Raw genomic sequence first — 20,912 nt, forward strand, 5'->3', positions numbered from 1 at the left:
GAACGTATCTTTGTACAGCAAATTCTTTGGTCATAGAATTAATTTTTTATGAGAAATCTTCGGTAGGCTTTTTATTTTTACCTGTGTACAAATCACCAAGGGCTGCGGCTAGCACTTTGTAAGCACAGGTCTTTCCACCCAAAGCATCTCCAACAATCATGTATCCATGGCGCACCAGCATCATTTCATAAATCTGTATTGATGACATGAGTTTTATACTTAAATATATTAAAGAACTGAATGTAATGTGTGTGAAACTACGTCTCTCTTGCACTCCTACATTGTGTGAAAGAGCAGATCAGCCAATCTAGACACAAACACTGACATTCCTACCCTTAAGGATCCTAAGGCCAAACTCAGAGGTGAGTCTAAGACAGCATAATTACACTTCCTGCCTCCTCAGAGTGTAAATTACTCCAACTCAGGCCTTGTTTTCATTAGAAATTTGCACTGGTTTAACTTAAATTTGTTTTTAAACTGATTTAAACTAGTGCAAACCCCTGGTAAACATTATTATTTTAATTTAAGAGTGCCTTTTTTCAGTTTAGCTTAATCCAATTGCTAACTGACCCAAGCTACACCAAAATAAGTCTGGTTTAAACCAGAACAAGAGTGTCCACCTAACTGTTTGTACCTGTTTAACTAACTTGGTTTCAAATCAGGAAAAGCAACTAATAAAAGGGTGAAAGTTAAAGCAGTGGGTGTAATAAAGGCACAACCCATGAGTGGCAGTAATAACAGTACCGAGATCTCAAAACACTTTACAAAGACAGTCAGTATCATTATTGCCATTTTACAGATGGGGAAACTGAGGTATAGAGCGATGAACTGACTTGCTCAAGGTCACCCAGCAGGCCAGTAGCAGAGCCAGGAAAGAACATAGGTCTTATGAGTCTTAGTCCAGTGCTCTCTATGCTAAGGCACATTCGCTCCCTTAGTAAGACTGAATTTCATTTGCTGGCTCCAGTCATATGACCTGAGACATGCGTGCAAATATGAGTACCCTTCGCACATGGAAGGGGGCAATATCTACTGACCAACTCGTACTTACTGTTATAGAGAGTGGAGGTTTTTTCTGGCATATCAATGTCTGTACATTTTGTGGTTTTCACTTTGTATAGATAAGCTTTCTGTAATGCTCTGCTAGCTACTAATTTAGGCCCTGATTCAGCCAGGTACTTTAATAGTTTATACATAAATTATCTTTTTTCAGATGTGATGAATATTTTCTTTAAATACCTGAATAATTTTTCCAATAAACCAAGGAACTGGTTGAAGATTCATTTTTGTAATATTGTCACTCAGTGCCTGCACAAACAGCTCATAGTCTGGTTTAGGAAGAACCACTCCAGGAAACAGGTCAGATATGATACCCTGTTAATGAAAAAAACAGGATACTATTAAAAGCAAACTAACAAAAACAAAGGCAGAACTTCTGAGTGTTAAGAAATACATAGAATATGGTAGGAAATAGGACTTTAAGGGGGAATGTATTCAGCTGGACTGAGTCCTAATTTAAAGGCACTAATTGCACCCACATTTTTGGACCTGTAAAATTAACTGCAGGTGCAAACCTCAGTAGTTGTGCCTTTAATTGACTCACTTGTACCCACAATCAGATAGAGGTGAAGGCACTCTGTTTTGCACTCACAAATGAATGAATGTCACAAATGATACAGGCATGAATTGCTCCTGCAAAACTGCTGAAAATCTACCTTTAAATGTATTGGGGGAGTGGAGAGATTAAATGACTAATGGGGAGATATGTGTTCTCTTACTTCACAGAAGTGACTTTTTTCAAAAGTCCAGATCTTAGGTCTTTATAATTAATATGGATGGCTTTATAATTAATACGGATGGCTTTGAAGCCTGAAACATTGATTATCCTCCTTCTATGGAAGCATAACATTAGCAATAACACCATGGTTTTCACTCTGACTTCCAAACAAAATATTTTCTATTGCTTGCTGTCAGGGTTACTTCCCCACTCTGAACTCTAGGGTACAGATGTGGGGACCCGCATGAAAGCCCCCTAAACTTATTTCTACCAGCTTAGGTTAAAATCTGGTACTCTGCCACCACCAAGTGATTTAACAAGAAAAAGGGAAAGGACCACTTGGAGTTCCTCTTCCCCCAAAATATCCCCCCATGCCCTTACACCCCCTTTCCTGGGGAGGCTTGAGAATAATATCCTAACCAATTGGTTACAAAGTGATCAAAGAACCAAACCCCTGGATCTTTGGACAATGGAAAAATCAGTCAGGTTCTTAAAAGAAGGATTTTATTAAAAAGAAAAGGTAAAAATTATCTCTGTAAAATCAGGATGGAAAATAACTTTACAGGGTAATCAGATTCAAAGAGCCCAGAGGAAACCCCTCTAGCCTTAGTTTCAAAGTTACAGCAAAACAGGGGTAAGCCTCCCTCTAGCAAAGGAACATTCACAAGTTGAGAAAAACAAAGATAAACTTATACACCTTGCCTAGCGGCATATTATCGCCTAGGCCAACAAGGCCTAGGCCTAGGGCGGCAAATTTGTTCTTGCCCCCTCCCCAACACTGCCCCTTCCCCAAATCCCCGGCCCGCCTTCTCCCCCAGGCCCGCCGCGCTTCCCTCCTTCCACCTCCCTCCCAGGCTTGCCGCTGTGGGAGGGAGGGAGAAGCGAGTTGCAGCGCGCTCGGAGGAGGCGGAGCAGAGGTGAGCTAGGGCCTGCGGGCATGGGGAGTAACGGGGGGCCGGGAACTGCTCCCCGGCCCGCCCCGGCTCACCTCTGCTCTACCGCCGCCGCCATCCCCCGAGCGCGCCGCAACTCCCCTTCTCCCCCCTCCCTCCCTGGCTTGCCACGGGGGAGCGGAGGTGAGCTGGCGGGGGCGCGGCAATTTTTTGATGGCCTATGGGCGGCAAATTTGTTAATCCGCCCCTGGCCTTGCCTGGCTATTACTTACAAGTTTAAAATATGAGAGACTTGTTCAGAAAGATTTGGAGAGCATGGATTGGTGTCCGGTCCAGTCCTCCTCCTCCACCCCTCCACCCCTCCTGGCAAGATTTTAAAGTATCTTGTCCCCTTATTGGTCCTTTGGGTTAGGTGTCAGCCAGGTTACCTGAGCTTCATAACCCTTTACAGGTAAAAGGATTTTGGTGTCTCTGGCCAGGAGGGATTTTATAGTATTGTACACAGGAGGATTGTTACCCTTCCCTTTATAGTTATGACACTTGCAATTTAACTTTCCCCACCTCCTTCACAATACAAAGCTAAGGCCTGGCCTACACTTAAAAGTTAGGTCGATGTAGCTACATTGGTCAGTGGTGTGAAAAATCCACACCCCCGAGTGCCACAGCCATGTTGACTTAACCCCCAGCATAGATGCAACTATATCGATGGAAGAATGCTTCCGTCGACATAGCTACTGTACCTAAGGAAGGTGGTGTTCCTACAGTGGTGAAAAAAACCCTTCTATTGGTGTAGACTGCGTCTACACTACAAGGTTATGCTGACATAGCTACAGAAACTTAGCAATGCCAATATAGTCTCCATAGTGTAGACCAGGGTCGGCAACCTTTCAGAAGTGGTGTGCCGAGTCTTCATTTATTCATCTAATTTAAGGTTTTGCGTGCAAGTAATACATTTTAACGTTTTTAGAAGGTCTCTTTCTATAAGTCTATAATATATAACAAAACTATTGTTGTATGTAAAGTAAATAAGGTTTTTAAAATTTTAAGAAGCTTCATTTAAAATTAAATTAAAAGGCAGAGCCTCCCCGGACTGGTGGCCATGACCCGGGCAGTGTGAGTGCCACTGAAAATCAGCTCGTGTGCCGCCTTTGGCACACGTGCCATAGGTTGCCTACCCCTGATGTAGACACATCCTTATATACAAAATTAGCAAAGAATGGTTTTCATTGGCATGAGTTAATGGAGTTACAAGAGATCATGTCAATGGCATGCAACATATCATAAGGTAACTCAAAAGGTAACTCCTGTCATTGCTATAAGTTCATTTTTCAAAACAATACTAAGAGCCAAATTGTGCCCACAATTAGATTGGTGCAACCCCACTGACTTCAGTAGTAATGATGAAAGAATTTGGGCAAAACCGTTTTAAATTAAAGCAATGATCTGTTTTCTTAGTTTATCATGGCAGTCCCATCTATCTGTCTTTCTAGGTTCTTATAACTTAGTATTTGAATGCATCTACCTGTTATCTTACCTGAAAGAGAGGAACATCTTGTGCCAAGAATTTGGCTAAGTTAACATCCAGCAAAGCTCGAAGTAACAATACACTTTCATCTTCTTCTGGGTACTTTAGTTTTAAGTTTCCTGCTGCTGTCAGGACAGATTTAACAGCACGCATTCCATAGTCATAGTGATGCTGAGATGATAACTGCTCAGAGCAAAGACGGTATGTGGCAACAATTTTCTGGGCAAGACTGTGGATGTTAAAATATGGTGTGTGAAATGCAAATATAATGCCAAATATATCAAATATTTGCATATTTAAAGCCCAGATCTTTGAAGTAAATGGAATGATGTCAGTTTACACCCGAGGACATGCCCCAAAATGTATAGAAATCTAAATGACAGATTTCTCCATTGTTTTGGGTTTTGTAAAACAGTAACAGCTGAAATGCTGTTTCCCCTGTTCACGTGCCTCAAAAATACATAAAACTTCATTTGCACAGAGTGACAATTCACCTCTGTGCCAAGTTCCAGAAGAAGGTTTACACACTACTTATGGAGGCTTAAGTAAGCCTTAAGTAAAGTGTAACCTTGGGCTGGCCTCCACCTAGGGGTACATTTCACCGATGGTAGCCAAGGTACAGATCAAAGGTTTGTTGTGTGCTTTTGTTGTTTTACAAACTTGAATCAATTAATATCATGCAGGTCTTTTGAGATGGATTATCAGAAAATACCCATTAAGGTGTTCATTTTCAAAGCAATGCATATGGATTTAATCACGTGATTTTAATTGAACAGAACAGTTGCCTGGATAAATATTTACACAACACTTGGAAAATTTAGTCCAAATTATCAGTAGAAACAACACCACACACACATACTCCCCACCCACCACCCCAAACACAGAGTGGTTAGCCTCCTGAGGAATTTCAGAGCCAGCTGTAAGTGGAAAATTGAATATGACTCACCTTCTAGAATCAAGAAATCCCATTGAATAAAGTGAAATTTCACCAATCAAAGCATAATCTGGAACCATCATGGCAACTGTTCGGAATAATGCCTATGGGAGGAAAAATTAACAGCTAAAAAAACGTAGACCCAAGAATAGAGAATAAAGCAATAACTTGAATTAGGGTACGTCTATACCCAGCCGCTAGTTCGGCGGCTGGCAATCGAACTTCTGGGTTCGACTTATCGCGTCTTGTCTGGACGCGATAAGTCGAACCCGGAAGTGCTCGCCGTCGACTGCGGTACTCCAGCTCGGCGAGAGGAGTACCGCGGAGTCGATGGGGGAGCCTGCCTGCCGCGTGTGGACCGAGGTAAGTTCGAACTAAGGTACTTCGAACTTCAGCTACGTTATTCACGTAGCTGAAGTTGTGTACCTTAGTTCGATTTGGGGGTTTAGTGTAGACCAAGCCTTAGTTTTATAGGTGTAGTGTTCCTCTGTAAATTCACAGACTTTTGTCATTTGCCTTCCATGCATATGACTTTAGGAATCAAACTGAGGTCAGGGGGAGTCCATTATTATCGTTATTCTTGATTATTTGCATTATGGTATTGCCCAGAGGCTTCATTCAACCAAGACCGGGTCTCCATTTTGCTAGGCACCATACAGACACATCAAGAGACATTCACTACTCTGAAAATTTCACGATCTAAATAGATAAGACAAAGGAAATATTATTACCCCATTTTACATATGGGCAAACTGGGAGGAGAGATTGTATGCTGTGTAGTTGTAGCTGTGTCGTGAGCAGGGCCGGTGTAACCACTAGGCTAACTAGGCGGCCACCTAGGATGCCAAGATTTGGGGGCACCAAAAAGCGGTGTCCCAAATTTTTTTTTTTACACAACAGTGGAGTCACATCTTAGGTTAGGTTCTAAGGTCAGCGCGTAAGAGGAAAATTGCATATAGTGAAAATTACCATAGAGTACAGTACACACAGTATACACTATATACACTAGAACAGGGGTCTGCAACCTACAGCATGCGTGCCAAAGGTGGCACGCGAGCCGATTTTTTTTTTAATGGCAGGCTGTTGGTCCCGGCAGCTGCTGAGCCCATTGCCAGCCTGGGGTTCCGTTCACTCAGCCGGCAGCGGGCTGAGCGGGGCCAGCAGTGGACTTAGTGGGCCGGTGGACAGGACCCCATCTGGCAGGAGCCGGCGGATGGAACCCCCCACAGACCAGCAGCAGGCTCAGCCCAATGCCAGTCTGGGGTTCCATCCGCTGGCTCCTGCCAGCCGGGGTCCCAGCCGTCGGCCCCGCTCAGCCTCCTGCTGGCCTGGGTGAACGGTCTGGGGTTCCGTTCACCCAGGGTTCCAGCCATTGGCCTGGGGTTCCGTTCACCCAGGGTTCCAGCCACCGGCCTGGGGTTCCATTCACCCAGGCCGGCAGGAGGCTGAGCGGAGCCGGCGGCTGGGACCCCGACTGGCAGCGGGCTGAGGTCCCAGCCGCTGCCCCACTCAGCCCGCTGCAGGTCTGTCTGGGGTTTCGGCTGCCGGCCCTTTGCCAGTCGGGGTCTCAGCCGCCGGCCCCGCTCAGCCTCTTGCCAGCATGGGTTAATGGAACCCCAGACCGTAGGTGGGCTGAGCAGGGCCGGCAGTCTGGGGTTCCATCCACCGGTTGCTGGCAGTCGGGATCCTGGCTGCCGGCCCTGCTCAGCCCTCTGCTGGCCCCGCTCAGCCCACTGCCGGCTGAATGAATGGAACCCCAGGCTGGCAACGGGCTCAGCGGCGGCCAGGACCCACAGCCTGCTAGGGTGACCAGATCGCAAGAGTGAAATATCAGGACACATTGGGCGAGCGGGGCGGGGGGAGGGGAGAGGACGACAATGACAGACACAGGTGCACAGAGCCATGAGAGGGGGCCCAAGAAGCTGCGAGAGGGGTTGTACGGCCCCTGCTGCAGCCCGCACCACAAGCAAGCCACAGGGCAAGGACACCTATTGAATTCAATGAGAATTTTGCATGTGAATTGATGTACCTAGTTTTGAGATTATAAAGCCAGAAGGGATCCGGTGATCACCTGGTCTCACCGCCTGTATAGCACAGACATAGAACTTTCCAAAAATAATTCCTAGAGGATAGCTTTTAGAAAAAGCTTTTAGAGAAACACCATGACCCTTAGTATAATTGTTAATCGTTAATTACTCTTACCATTGAAAAGGTATGCCTTATATCCAGTCTGAATTTGTCTAGCTGCAACTTCCAACCGTTGGCTCGTGCTCTACCTTTCTCTGCTAGACTGAAGTGTCCATTATTAACTATTTGTTCTCCATGTAGATACTTACAGTCTATAACCAAGTCACTTCTTAACCTTCTTTTTGTTAAGCTAAATAGATTGAGGTCCTTGAGTCGATCACTATAAGGCATGTTTTATAATCCTTTAATCAGTCTTGTGACTCTTCTCTGAACACTCTCCAATTTATCAATATCCTTCTTAAACTGTGCACACCAGAACTGGACACAGTATTCCAACAGTGGTTGCACCAGTGCCAAATACAGAGATAAAATAACCTCTCTACTCCTGCTTGAGATTCCCCTATTTAGGCATCTGGTCACCCTATTTCTGTATGCATTTCCCCATTTTTTTTTGTAAAAATCAAAACTGAACTGCCCCAGAAATTCTGGCATGTGGAATCATCGTGAAACTCGCATGGCTCCAACCCTGCCGATGAACCTTTAGATCCACTGCACAGACTTCTGCCACTTGAGCTAATGGAGTAAGTGATGGCAGAGGCAGTAGGTTGTCATCCTATATGTGATAGATCAGCTCTATAGGGGGATGAGACACTTTTTTTGCCACTGGGTTTCACAGATATCTGCTGACAGAAGAGGAACTGTGAAACTCAGGAATCCTGGGTCTATCCCAGGCTCCTGAATGGAGTGGTCTCTAGTAGTCAAAGACCCTTCTTCCCGTCCCCTCCAGTCTATGTCTATCCTATTGCTGTCTAACCCGCCCCAGCTCCTCATCTGATTTCAACTGCCCCCCACTACCGCTCCGGATTCCTTGTCCCAGTTTCCTGGTCCTGTCTCAATCTCCTCTTTCCCCGCCCCCATCCCTCAGATGGGATGTTCGTTCCAGACTGGCAAAATTATAAGGCTTCCCAACATTTCAACACTTCCCATTCTAAATTTTAACTATAGGCTAGCTCTGCCTACAACAAAGCATATTCAGAACCTCTGATTAAGAGGATTATAAGTGTAGCAACCTCCATCATAGCTAGTCACCAAAGATTGAACCTGAGCAATCCAGACTTAAAAGCATGAGCTTCTACTACTTGCGTTCAAGATATAACTCCCTTAGCTGGTAGCTATACAGTTATCCTCTAAAAATCCACCGGCCCTGGTCGTGAGATTATATTACTTGACCAAGGTCACACAGGGAATCTATGGCAAAGCTGGGAATTGAACTCAGATCCCCTGGGTCCCAGTCCAGTGCCTACAACTATTTTCCTTACTGATACAGGAACATTTGTTATACTTTGAGGCTGAGATTTGCAAAGCTGTTTAGGGATTTTAATTACAATTAATTTTAATGAGAATTGGGCATCCAAATCCCTCAGGTAGTCTGAAGACTGCAACCTGAATTGTCACTGTACTCCACAATAGAAGGTTTTAAGCAGGCAGTTTATCTGTGACAGGTGGAATCTGACTCTCAGTGGATTTTCTAGTTTTAACTAAATATTTCAAATATTAAATAACCTACAGGTAAAATGAATTTCACAACTTTTTTATTCCCAAAACCCAAGTCAAAAGCTCTGCATTTCTCCTGTAACAGCTGCCATCATTTGCACCCATAACAGACCAAGAAACTACATTTCTTGTGCTGTTTATGGTTTTAGGTTTCAGAGTGGTAGCCATGTTAGGGTATGTCTACACTACGAAATTAGGTCGAATTTATAGAAGCCGGTTTTATAGAAATCGTTTTTATACAGTCGATTGTGTGTGTCCCTACATAAAATGTTCTAAATGCATTAAGTCGGCGGACCGCGTCCATGGTACCGAGGCTAGCGTCGACTTCTGGAGCGTTGCACTGTGGGTAGCTATCCCACAGTTCCCACAGTCTCTGCCGCCCATTGGAATTCTGAGTTGAGATCCCAATGCCTGATGAGGCAAAAACAGTGTCGCGGGGGATTCTGGGTACATGTCGTCAGGTCCTCCCCCCCATGAGAGCAAAGGCAGACAATCGTTTCACGCCTTTTTTCCTGGGTTACCTGTGCAGACGACATACCACGGCAAGCATGCAGCCCGCTCAGCTCAGCGTCACCATATGTCATCTGGGTGCTGGCAGACATGGTACTGCATTGCTACACAGCAGCAGCTACTTGCCTTTTGGCAGTAGATGGTGCAGTATGACTGGTAGCCGTCATCAGCTATCTGGGTGTTGGCAGACATGGGACTGCATTGCTATACAGCAGCAGCTCCTTGCCTTTTGGCAGCAGATGCTGTATTACGACTGGTATCCATCATCGTCATACTCCTCAGTGAGTTCAATCAGAGGCACCTGGACAGACATGTTTTGTCTCCTGGAGACTCAGTCCTGCCGGCAGTCCTATTGCACCATCTTCACGATGACGGCTAGCAGTCGTAATGCACCATTTTCTGCCAAGCACCCAGAAGATGCCGATGGCTATCAGTCATGCTGCACCGTCTACTGCCAGCCTAAGATGTAAAAGATAGATGGACAATAATTTGTTCTGTATTCATTTGCTTCCCACTCCCTCCGTGAAATCAACAGCCTACTAAACCCAGGGTTTTGAGTTCAATCTTTGGGGGTGCCATTCTGTGTGACAGTTGTTTGTGTTTCTCCCTGATGCACAGCCACCTTTGTTGATTTTAATTCCCTGTAAGCCATGTCGTCACTCGCCCCTCCCTCCGTCAGACAATAGTTTCACGCCTTTTTTCAGCCCAGACGCCATAGCACTAGGATCATGGAGCCCGCTCAGATCACCACAGCAATTATGAGCACTATGAACACCACGCGCATTGTCCTGGAGTATATGCAGAGCCAGAACATGCCAAAGCAAAAACAGGCGAGGAGGCGATTGCAGTGCCGCGACGAGAGTGATGAAGAAATTGACATGGACATAGACCTCTCCCAAAGTACAGGCCCCAGCAATGTGCAAATCATGGTGTTACTGGGGCAGATTCATGCCGTGGAATGCCGATTCTGGGCCCGGGAAACAAGCACAAACTGGTGGGACCGCATCGTGTTGCAGGTGTGGGACGATTCCCAGTGGCTGTGAAACTTTCGCAGCTGATATCAAGGGTAGAGACTCTGGGAAACGTGCAGGTCATAGTGGATGGGTTTGCTGCAATGGGATTCCCTAACGGTGGTGGGGCGACAGACGGAACCCATATCCCTATCTTGGCACCGGAGCACCAAGCCACCGAGTACATAAACTGAAAAGGGTACTTTTCAATGCTGCTGCAAGCCCTGGTGGATCACAAGGGACGTTTCACTAACATCAACATGGGATGGCCAGGAAAGGTACATGATGCTCGCGTCTTCAGGAACTCTGGTCTGTTTCAAAAGCTGGAGGAAGGGACTTTCTTCCCGGATCAGAAAATAACAGTTGGGGATGTTGAAATGCCCATAGTTATCCTTGGGGACCCAGCCTACCCCTTAATGCCATGGCTCATGAAGCCATACATAGGCAGCCTGGACAGTAGTCAGGACCTGTTCAACTATAGGCTGAGCAAGTGCAGAATGGTGGTAGAATGTGCATTTGGACATTTAAAAGCGCGCTGGCGCAGTTTACTGACTCGGATAGACCTCAGCGAAACCAATATCCCCATTGTTATTGCTGCTTGCTGTGCGCTCCACAATATCCGTGAGAGTAAGGGGGAGACATTTATGGCGGGGTGGGAGGTTGAGGCACATTGCCTGGCCGCTGATTACGCGCAGCCAGAGACCAGGGCGGTTAGAAGAGTACAGCAGGGCGCGGTGTGCATCAGAGAAGCTTTGAAAACTAGTTTTGTGACTGGCCAGGCTATGGTGTGAAACTTCTGTTTGTTTCTCCTTGATGACCCCCCCACCCGGTTCACTCTACATCCCTGTAAGCTAACCACCCTCCCCTCCCACCTTCGAGAACCGCTTGCATAGGCAATAAAGTCATTGTTACTTCATATTCATGCATTCTTTATTAATTCATCACACAACTAGGGGGATAACTGCCAAGGTAGCCCGGGAGGGGTGGGGGAGAAGTGAAGGACAAGGACACACTGCACTTTAAAACTTTAACTCTTATTGAAGGCCAGCCTTCTGATGCTTGGGCAATCATCTGGGGTGGAGTGGCTGGAGGCGCCCCCACCGCGTTCTTGGGCATCTGGGTGAGGAGGCTATGGAACTTGGGGAGGAGGGCTGTTGGTTACACAGGGGCTGTAGTGGCGGTCTCTGCTCCTGCTGCCTTTCCTGCAGCTCAACCATACACTGGAGCATATCAGTTTGATGCTCCAACAGCTGGAGCATCGACTCTTGCCTTCTGACAGCAAGCTGACGCCACCTGTCCTCTTCAGCCCACGATTCAGCCCACCACCTCTCCTCTCGTTCATATTGTGCTTTTCTGCACTCTGATATTGACTGCCTCCACGCATTCTGCTGTGCTCTGTCAGCGTGGGAGGACATCTGGAGCTCTGAGAACATATCATCCCGAGTCCGCCGTTTTCTCATTCTAATCTTCACTAGCCTCTGCGAAGGAGAAACATTTGCAGCTGGTGGAGGAGAAGGGAGAGGTGATTAAAAAAAGACACATTTTAGAGAACAATGGGTACACTCTCTCACGTTAAATTTTGCTGTTCACATTACACAGCACATGTGCTTTTGTTACAAGGTCGCATTTTTCCTCTTATATTGAGGGCCTGCCAGTTTGGTGTGAGAGATCACTCACGCAGTGTCAGGCAACAGAATTCGGCTTGCAGGCAGCCATGGTAAGCCACAGTCTTTTGGCCTTTTTAACCTTCATAACATGCGGGAATGGTTTCAAACAGCAGCGCCCTCATTTCCCATACCAAGCACCCGTTGGGTTGGCCATTTAAAATGGGTTTGCAATGTAAAAGAAGGGGCTGCGGTTTCCGGGTTAACATGCAGCACAAACCCAACTAACCCCCCACCCCCCCACATACCCAATTCTCTGGGATGATCACTTCACCCCCCCTCCCACCGCGTGGCTAACAGCGGGGAATATTTATGTTCAGCCGAGCAGGAACGGGCACCTCTGAATGTCCCCTTAATAAAATCACCCCATTTCAACCAGGTGACCGTGAATGATATCACTCTCCTGAGGATAACAAAGAGAGATAAGGAATGGATGTTGTCTGCATGCCAGCAAACACCGGGACCATACGCTGCCATGCTTTGTTATGCAATGATTCCAGACTACGTGCTACTGGCCTGGCGTGGTAAAGTGTCCTACCATGGCGGACAGGATAAGGCAGCCCTCCCCAGAAACCTTTTGCAAAGGCTATGGGAGTACATCAAGGAGAGCTTTCTGGAGATGTCCCTGGAGGATTTCCACTCCATCCCCATACACGTTAACAGACTTTTCCAGTAGCTGTACTGGCCGCGATTGCCAGGGCAAATTAATCATTAAACACGCTTGCTTTTAAATCATGTGTAATATTTACAAAGGTACACTCACCAGAGGTCCCTTGTGCGCCCTCAGGATCTGGGAGCATGCCTTGGGTGAGTTCAGGGGTTACTGGTTCCAGATCCAGGGTGATAAACATATCCTGGCTGTTGGGGAAACCGGTTTCTGTGCTTCCTTGCTGTGAGCTATCTTCCTCGTACCCCGAACCCGCTTTCCTGTTGCGTGATTCTCCATTGATGGAGTCAAAGCACAGGGTTGGGGTAGTGGTGGCTGCACCCCCTAGCATGGCATGTAGAAGCGGCATGTCTGCGGCTCTGCCCCGGACCTTCCGTTTGCCTCTCTGGCTTTGTGGTAGGCTTGCCTTAGCTCCTTAATTTTCACGCGGCACTGCTGTGCGTCCCCGTTATGCCCTCTGTCCTTCATGGCCTTGGAGACTTTTTCTAATATTTTGCCATTTCGTTTACTGCTACAGAGTTCAGCTAGCACTGATTCGTCTCCTCATATGGCGTGCAGATCCCGTACCTCCCGTTCGGTCCATGCTGGAGCTCTTTTGCGATCCTGGGACTCCATCATGATTACCTGTGCTGATGAGTTCTGCGTGGTCACCTGTGCTCTCCACGCTGGGCAAACAGGAAATGAAATTCAAAAGTTCGCGGGGCTTTTCCTGTCTACCTGGTCAGTGCATCTGAGTTGAGAGTGCTGTCCAGAGCAGTCACAATGAAGCACTCTGGGATAGCTCCCAGAGGCCAATACCGTCGAATTCCGTCCACACTACCCCAAATCCGACCCAGAAAGGCCAATTTCAGCGCTAATCCCCTCGTCGGAGGTGGAGTAAAGAAACCAGTTTAAAGGTCCCTTTAAGTCGAAAAAAAGGGCTTCGTCGTGTGGATGTGTCCAGGCTTAATTTGATTTAACGCTGCTAAATTCGACCTAAACTCGTAGTGTAGACCAGGCCTTAGTCTGTATCAGCAAAAACAACGAGGAGTCCTTATGGCACCTTAGAGACTAACACATTTATTTGGTCATAAACTTTAGTGAGATGCCTGTGACCATAGGCTGTGGGTATAATAGCCCAGGGAAGGCTGGCGCTGCCGCTGACCCGCCGCCAGACACCTGGGCTGCGGTGGCCCCATTCCCTTCCCCGAGGCCCCCACTGTCTGCTCCTGCTGCCTGCCTGCCATGTCTCCTCTACTCCATCCCCACTCTAAAGGTCCCTGCTGCTTGTCATGTCCCTCCTCCTCGGGGATGGGGGAGTGAGGAGGGATGCAGAGAGCCAGCAGGGGGTGGGGGAGTGAGGAGGCTTGGCCAGGCGCTGGGGCTGGCAGCTGAGCCTTCAGGGGTGGGAGGGTCCGGAGCTCGGGGGGCTGGCCCAGCACTGGCGGTGGGGGCCAGTGGCTCGGACAGGAGAGGGCCTTCAGGGGTTGGCGGGCCAGCAGCTCAGCTGGGGGGGCCGTTGGGGGTATGGTGGCTCGGCCTGGTGCTGGGGCTGGCCTGGCGCCTAGGGGGAGCCAGTGGCTTGGACCAGCGCTGACCAGGGTAGGGGGCGGCGACTTCGCTAGGGGGCCCATAAGGGGCGGGGGGGCTGGCAGCTTGGCCCAGTGTGGCTGGGACGGGCTGGCCGGGGCTCCTCAGGTCACGGGGGAGCCCCACAGGGCTTCTCCTGTTACCAGGGGCGCCGGGGCTTGGGGCTCCGGCATGCAGGAGGGGCAGGGCCTTGGGCAGAAGGGGAAGGGTTGGTGGGCTAGCCTCCCCAAAGTGGGGGTTCACCCACTGCCCATGTCTGTGACACATATTGCAGCAACATGCAGTATCTTTGGGGACTATATTGTATTGCGTTTATTAATGTTTTATCTATCATTGTGGGCAGGGGACTGTGTGCAACTCCAAGGAGGGAAAATTACTAGGGGGTGATTACTATAGTCCCTGGTTTAAGGCGGTCCCGGAGGAGAGGCAAGGAACTGAGAAAGAACTTGGGATATAAAAGGCTGAGTTTAAACAGACTCAGGGTTTTTCTTTTGATTCAGCAAACAGACAGGACCATTGATCTTAGGGGGCTCCCAACACTTGCTGTAGTGTTGGAAGGCTTTTGGCTTAGCAGGGCCCCATAGGACTGGTGGATGATGTTTGGAGTGTTTAGCAAGCATGTAGAACCTTTTATTGTTTTTTATATGTTTCCTCTGTATGCACTTTATCCTGAATAATGCACTCTGCTGAGAAAGAGCTGCATGGTGACGTGTTACTGCTGGCATGCACTGTTCATAGCTCTTGGAGAGAAAGCAAAGCATAGGCGCTGGCCTTTAGACAGACTAGCTTGCTGGGGATATCACAGTGAATTCTAGGGAGCTACAACCTAAAAGGGAGAAGGGAGTAGCACACAGGTCCCTATCCACAGAGAGGTGAAGGCCAGAGGCCTTAAACCTCAGAGGCATTCCTGAAGTGGACTGGGGTTAAAGGTGTGGTTACCCTGAAACTGTGACAATACCATCATATATTACAAGAGAAGCACAGACCCCTAAACTCTGGTCTTGGCTGATAAAAGCAAAAGGAAATTACCTTCAATTTAAACACAAATGCATTGATTTGTTGTGTAAGTGTATAGATGTGAGACCAAATTCTGCACCGACCTACACCCTGTGCAATTCTATTGATTTCAACAGGATTACTGGGATAGTAAATCAGCATAGAATAAGGCCCATATTATTTTAATGATTAAGGATCTTAAACAATGTTATTTATTGAAGTCAATGGGATTCCATGTGGGCGTACCTGTACAGTGGATGAACTTAATATGTTTTTTCCATTTTGATATATTCTAGCAGTTTCAGAGAGATTCTCTTTACACACAATGGGGATTGTCACTGGAGCAGACAGAAACTGTCAAAACAGCAACAACGCCCCTGGTTTGCCCAAGAATAGCATACTAGTGAGTATAATAGTGAGTCTCTAGAGCCTGATCCTGCCAATGCGGATTAATGTGAGCATTCCTTACTCATATCAGTACTCCCATTGACTACCACGAGACCACTCACAAAAATAGGGATTCAGAGGACAGGGCCTGATTCCAGCCTCACTTACACCAGTGTAATTCAGGAGTAACTCAATGGACGTCAACAGTGTTGACTAGTGTAAAACTGGTATAAATGAGATCAGATTCAGGCCTATTGTCTATTCATTTTGTGCACCACTAAACACATTATTAAAGCTTAACCACTAATGAACCAGAATGAGAACACCTAAATGGAATTATGCCCTTATATTACACAGTTGCTTTTGCACTATCCATACTACATTGGAATCAAAACTGTAAATTGTGTTTCATTCATACTAGAAATCAGAACTCCAGAATTACCTTTAGATTATCAGGAAGTTCTGCCCGTCCAGCATACCCAGGATTCATAGTGATGAAGACAGCGCAGGTTGGATTAAGAGAGATCTCTGTGCCTTCAAAGAGGAACGTTTTCAGATTTCGCACAATAGCCTGCTGTATACTGAGTATCTGTTGTGCAACTACAGACAACACTTCAACCTAATAATAAAGAAACAGATTAGAAAACATCCCATACATGGAACCAACATAAAAGCAGCATTTCTGGCCTAAAGAGGGTTTTAAAAAATAAATATATATATCTTAATGGGTTTATGTTGAAGTCCTCCTAGAGATGGAAATTGCCTTGAAGTACCAGAATAAAAGAATTTTAGAAAATTAAAATGCTGGCTTTCAACTTCACTGGCGTGTACAGGCTAACAAAATCTAATGTAGTGGAACAATGAATGTGACAGAATAGACAATAAAGAATACACAAAATACTATAACATACAGAACAGACAGATTATGGATGGAATTTTCAAAAGTATTTAGCATTGGCCTAATTTTGCTTCCAGTGAAGTCAGTGGTGAAAGTCACAGGAGGAGAGAGTTAGGCCAATGGTGAGTGCATTTTAAAAATCCCATGTATTGGAAGAAGAGAAGGTACAGAGAGACTATCTGTCAATAGCTCTTAAAACTAAAAATGTAGGACCCAGATGTTCACAGCTAATAATACCTAGTCTTATCCAGTATCAGTAGATGTAAAAGTGCTTTACAGGGAGGTGAGTATCATTATCCCCATTTTACAGATGCGGAAACTGAGACACAGAGAGGCAAAGTGACTTGCCCAAGGTCACTCAACAGGCTAGTGGCAGAGCCAGGGTTTGAACCCACTCCAGAGTTCCAATGCTCTATCTACGCAGACCACACTGTCCCTGTCAAAATATGTGCATGCACTATGGCAGCCGTGTATGCATGTAATTATGAAAACCTGGGCCTAGGTTACAAGCTGTGCTAAAAGTAGGAAATTAATGGTACTACATATTCATGTCTTCTTTTAAAGCTATTCTTTGCATTTTTTAACTACATTTTTGTTGTTATAAATGCTTTAGTTAAAAAGTTACCTCAATTCTGTTGAACTCATCAAAGCAGGCCCAAGCTCCAGATTGTGCCAGTCCCTTAAAGAATTTACCCATGGCTTTGTAATCAAGACCATCGGAGCAATTAAAGACAACACACTATATTAAAAAACAAAAAACACAAGGGCATTCAGTGTTAAAATTTATTACAAAAATGCTGGCATCTATAAACAGAAGGGGATTATTATTGCCATGGTAACTGGTAAATTAGAAGACTATACATATCTAAATATCTAGTTAATGGATCTAATCATGATATTAACCTGTTGGTAGTGAAGTACCTGTCGAGTATTTACTCACTACAAGGATTCAGATTAGTTTTATGTGACATAACACACTACTGTACATTGGATGTGTGGAGACTTCTCAAAGATTTTGCAAGCCTGAAAAATTCAAAACTATACTCGTTTATCACTTGGCTTAGGTGAAAATGTATATTAACTTAAAGATCACAGTTCAGCATTTTCCTAAGCTGCTTGTCAAAAAGAAAATCTCTGGTAAAGGAATACTTCCTAAAAGGCAAATCCTACTTCCTTCTTCTGGATGTGTAAGGCCTGGTCCACACTAACCCCCCCACTTCGAACTAAGGTACGCAAATTCAGCTATGTTAATAACGTAGCTGAATTCGAAGTACCTTAGTTCGAACTTACCGCGGGTCCAGACGCGGCAGGGAGGCTCCCCCGTCGATGCTGCGTACTCCTCTCGTCGAGCTGGAGTACCGGCGTCGACGGCGAGCACTTCCGGGATCAATTTATCGCGTCTAGACAAGACGCGATAAATCGATCCCAGAAGATCGATTGCTTACCGCCGGACCCGGAGGTAAGTGTAGACCTACCCTTAGTGTCCAAACACAACTGAAATATCATGTTTCTACTACACAGTTGAGACCCATACAAAGAGAACCTGCCCCCACACTGAGTCATTAACCAAGCTCTGTGAAAGCTTCCTATACACAGGAACATGGAAAGGGGATTTTAGGTGGGCCAAAATGCAGCATGGCAGTCAGCAGTGGGCCAGGCCTATTAATTGCTCTAGTACCCTGAAGGAGCAGCTGCAGTTTAGGTACATACTGGCTACTGCAGATTGGAGCTGAGGATTCCATTATTCATCCCCATACCTATTGGAAACATTACATGGAATGCACACAGCCTGTTCACTCAGGCTGTGTGCTTTTTGCCAGGATTTTGTCCTAATTATGAGCTTTCCATTAGCAATCTCCATGAATGGATAATAGGTGAAGGGCACCAACACTTTCGTGAGAAAGAACTCCAGAGAAGACCTGCATCTCCAAACATAAAACAATGTGTTGCAACAATGCACTGCAACATTTCATTAATTTTGGTACCTGCTTAGCCAGTGCTTTTGCTAGATCTTTTGTTGTTTCGGTTTTGCCAGTCCCCGCAGGTCCTTCTGGAGCACCACCAAGATTTAGTTTCAGAGCCCCCATTAATGTTCTACATAATGAAAAAGAAATAACATATGAATCATAGGCCAGGTCATCAGCAGCTGTAAGTTAGCACAGACCCATACGCACAGCAACGATTTACACTTGCTAAGGGATCTGGCCCTGCATTGTTATCAGGAATTCATTTTTTAATTGGTTGGCCATCTCCACCCATCAAACTGGCATATCCTTAGCATGGACTCCTGGAGTTGGAAACCATTTCAAACATCCAAAATAAAGGCCCAAAATCCAGACATGGTGAAAGTAGGTGCAATATCATTTACTTCATTGTCTGACCTTGGTTTACTATATGTGCTTGTACCTGAGCGCATGCATTCAGCACCTATGTCCTCATGTGGGGGACTCAAGTGTCATGAACAAGTCAGGACAGTTGTAAGCATAAGCCCAGGGCAGAACAGTTAGTAGATGCTAAACCTTTTGATAGGTAGGCTGGAACTGTATCAATTCAGAGCCGCAATGTCAACTGCAGCAGCTAGAAAACTGGAGCTGGCTTGATGGGAACCTTGATAAAGAAAATTAATCTAGGAAGTGCTTAAAGAGGATGGAGATTGTTCCTAAAAACCTGAGAATCACCTATCTTCCTTCTATGGGGAATAGCTTGGCAGTGTTCATACTAATATGTTGCTGCCCCTTAAAGAGTAGGTCCATCAAGCACCTTATCTTAGAAGTTCTGAGTCCATGAAGGCCCCCTGAAGTCTTCTCTCCACTAGGAAAACAACGTGTTGTGAACTGTGTTTTTTTAAATGTTGCTAAGAATGGTTTGTCCTGCTCTATACTTGCAATTAAATAGTGAAAGAGGTCTCTATCCATATCCAAATCGGATTCTGGTGGTCTGTAGTATAACCCAAGCACCATATCAGGAGAACCTCAAATAGCTTTCTTCCCCAAAGTGATTTTGGCCCAAACAGACTCTGTCTTATGGATTCCATCACTTCTAATTTCTTTACAGTCTAATTAATCATTAATATACAATGCTACTCCACCACCTTTGCCTTTATTTCTGTCTTTCCTGAACAGCACATACCCTTCTATACCTCTACTCCTGGGATGACTACTATTCCACCATGTTTCTTCTTCGAGTGATTGTTCACGTCCATTACACATTAGGTGTGCGCGCGCCGCGTGCACGGACGTCGGAAACTTTTTCCCTTAGCGGCTCCCGTCGGGCCGGCAGGGCCCCCTCCTTCCCGCCAGAGCGGCGCCCCGCTCCACGGTATATATATCCCTGCCGACCCGACCCCTCCAGTTCCTTCTTACCGTCCGTGGCGGCGTTGGAACAACTCTGTCTCTCGTCTGAGAGTGTCCCTTAGCATAGTCATTAGTGTTATTTAGCAAACAGTTATCAGTTATTTAGTAGTAGTGTTGAGCTTAGTAGTTAACAGCTCATTAGGTACTTAAAGTTCCTGCTGTGGTTGCTTGGTCAACCCCGGCACCGGCCCTGGGCGGCGGGGCATGCCGCACGCCCAAGGCTTCAAGGCTTGTGTCACGTGCCGCAAGCCTATGCCATTGAGCGACCCCCACGACTCGTGTCTCCGCTGCCTGGGGGAAGCTCACCAGAAAGAGCGCTGCAAGATCTGCAAGGCCTTTAAGCCCAGAACTAAGAAAGAAAGAGACTTTCGCCTCAAGCAGCTGCTCATGGAGACGGCATTGCAGCCCTACACTTCGGCGGCACCGTCTGCCTCGGTGCGGAGCGCCCCGGCATCGGTGCGGGAACCGGCGCCGGCGGGTCACCCGAAGCCCACGGCACCGACCCAACGGGGGCATGTACGACACCGGTCGTCTTCGCCGGCAAAATCGAAGGGCCAACCGAAGGCCCGAGGACGCTCCCCGCATAAGAGGGCGGCGCCGGTGAAGACCTCGAGTGCGCCTAAGGCCGGCACGGCCCCGGCACAGACCCCGGTAGTGGCTCCGGCGCCGAAAGGCCCGTCGAACCCCGGGATAGGCGCGTCGAGTGAAGATGAAGGGCTGGAGGAGCTCTTGGAACAGCCCTCCACTCCGGACACATTTGAGGCAGCTAAGGACCTCATTGCATTGTCCGTTGAGGCCCCTCCACGAACTGAGGACACTCCGCCGAAGCTGCCACACAGAGGCAAGCTGGCGATGGTGCGCCCATCACGGTCGCCATCTCGGCACCGTTCAAGGCACCGGTCACGGTCGAGCTCCGCCTCGGTGGACTCCCGGTTGCCCTCGGCGCAGAAAGCACCGCAGCAGTCGGGCTTCAACGGCGGTACATTAC

At 46.9% G+C, this 20,912-nt stretch overlaps 1 protein-coding gene across 1 annotated transcript in view; it reads right to left on the reverse strand.

The window, feature by feature from the left end:
• The window catches only part of DNAH3 (dynein axonemal heavy chain 3), a 120,910-nt gene that overhangs the window by 40,233 nt on the left and 59,765 nt on the right, over positions 1-20,912 (reverse strand). The window contains exons 29-35 of the mRNA XM_008164632.4: positions 18,557-18,665; positions 17,197-17,310; positions 16,116-16,292; positions 5,142-5,233; positions 4,205-4,424; positions 1,240-1,374; positions 82-193 (exon numbers count right to left, since the gene is read on the reverse strand). Of these exons, the coding sequence (XP_008162854.2) occupies positions 82-193; positions 1,240-1,374; positions 4,205-4,424; positions 5,142-5,233; positions 16,116-16,292; positions 17,197-17,310; positions 18,557-18,665 (959 nt within the window). The remainder of the gene's footprint in view (positions 1-81; positions 194-1,239; positions 1,375-4,204; positions 4,425-5,141; positions 5,234-16,115; positions 16,293-17,196; positions 17,311-18,556; positions 18,666-20,912) is intronic.

The sequence above is a fragment of the Chrysemys picta genome, chromosome 10 (assembly GCF_011386835.1).
Source record: "Chrysemys picta bellii isolate R12L10 chromosome 10, ASM1138683v2, whole genome shotgun sequence".
Lineage (NCBI taxonomy): Eukaryota > Metazoa > Chordata > Testudines > Emydidae > Chrysemys > Chrysemys picta.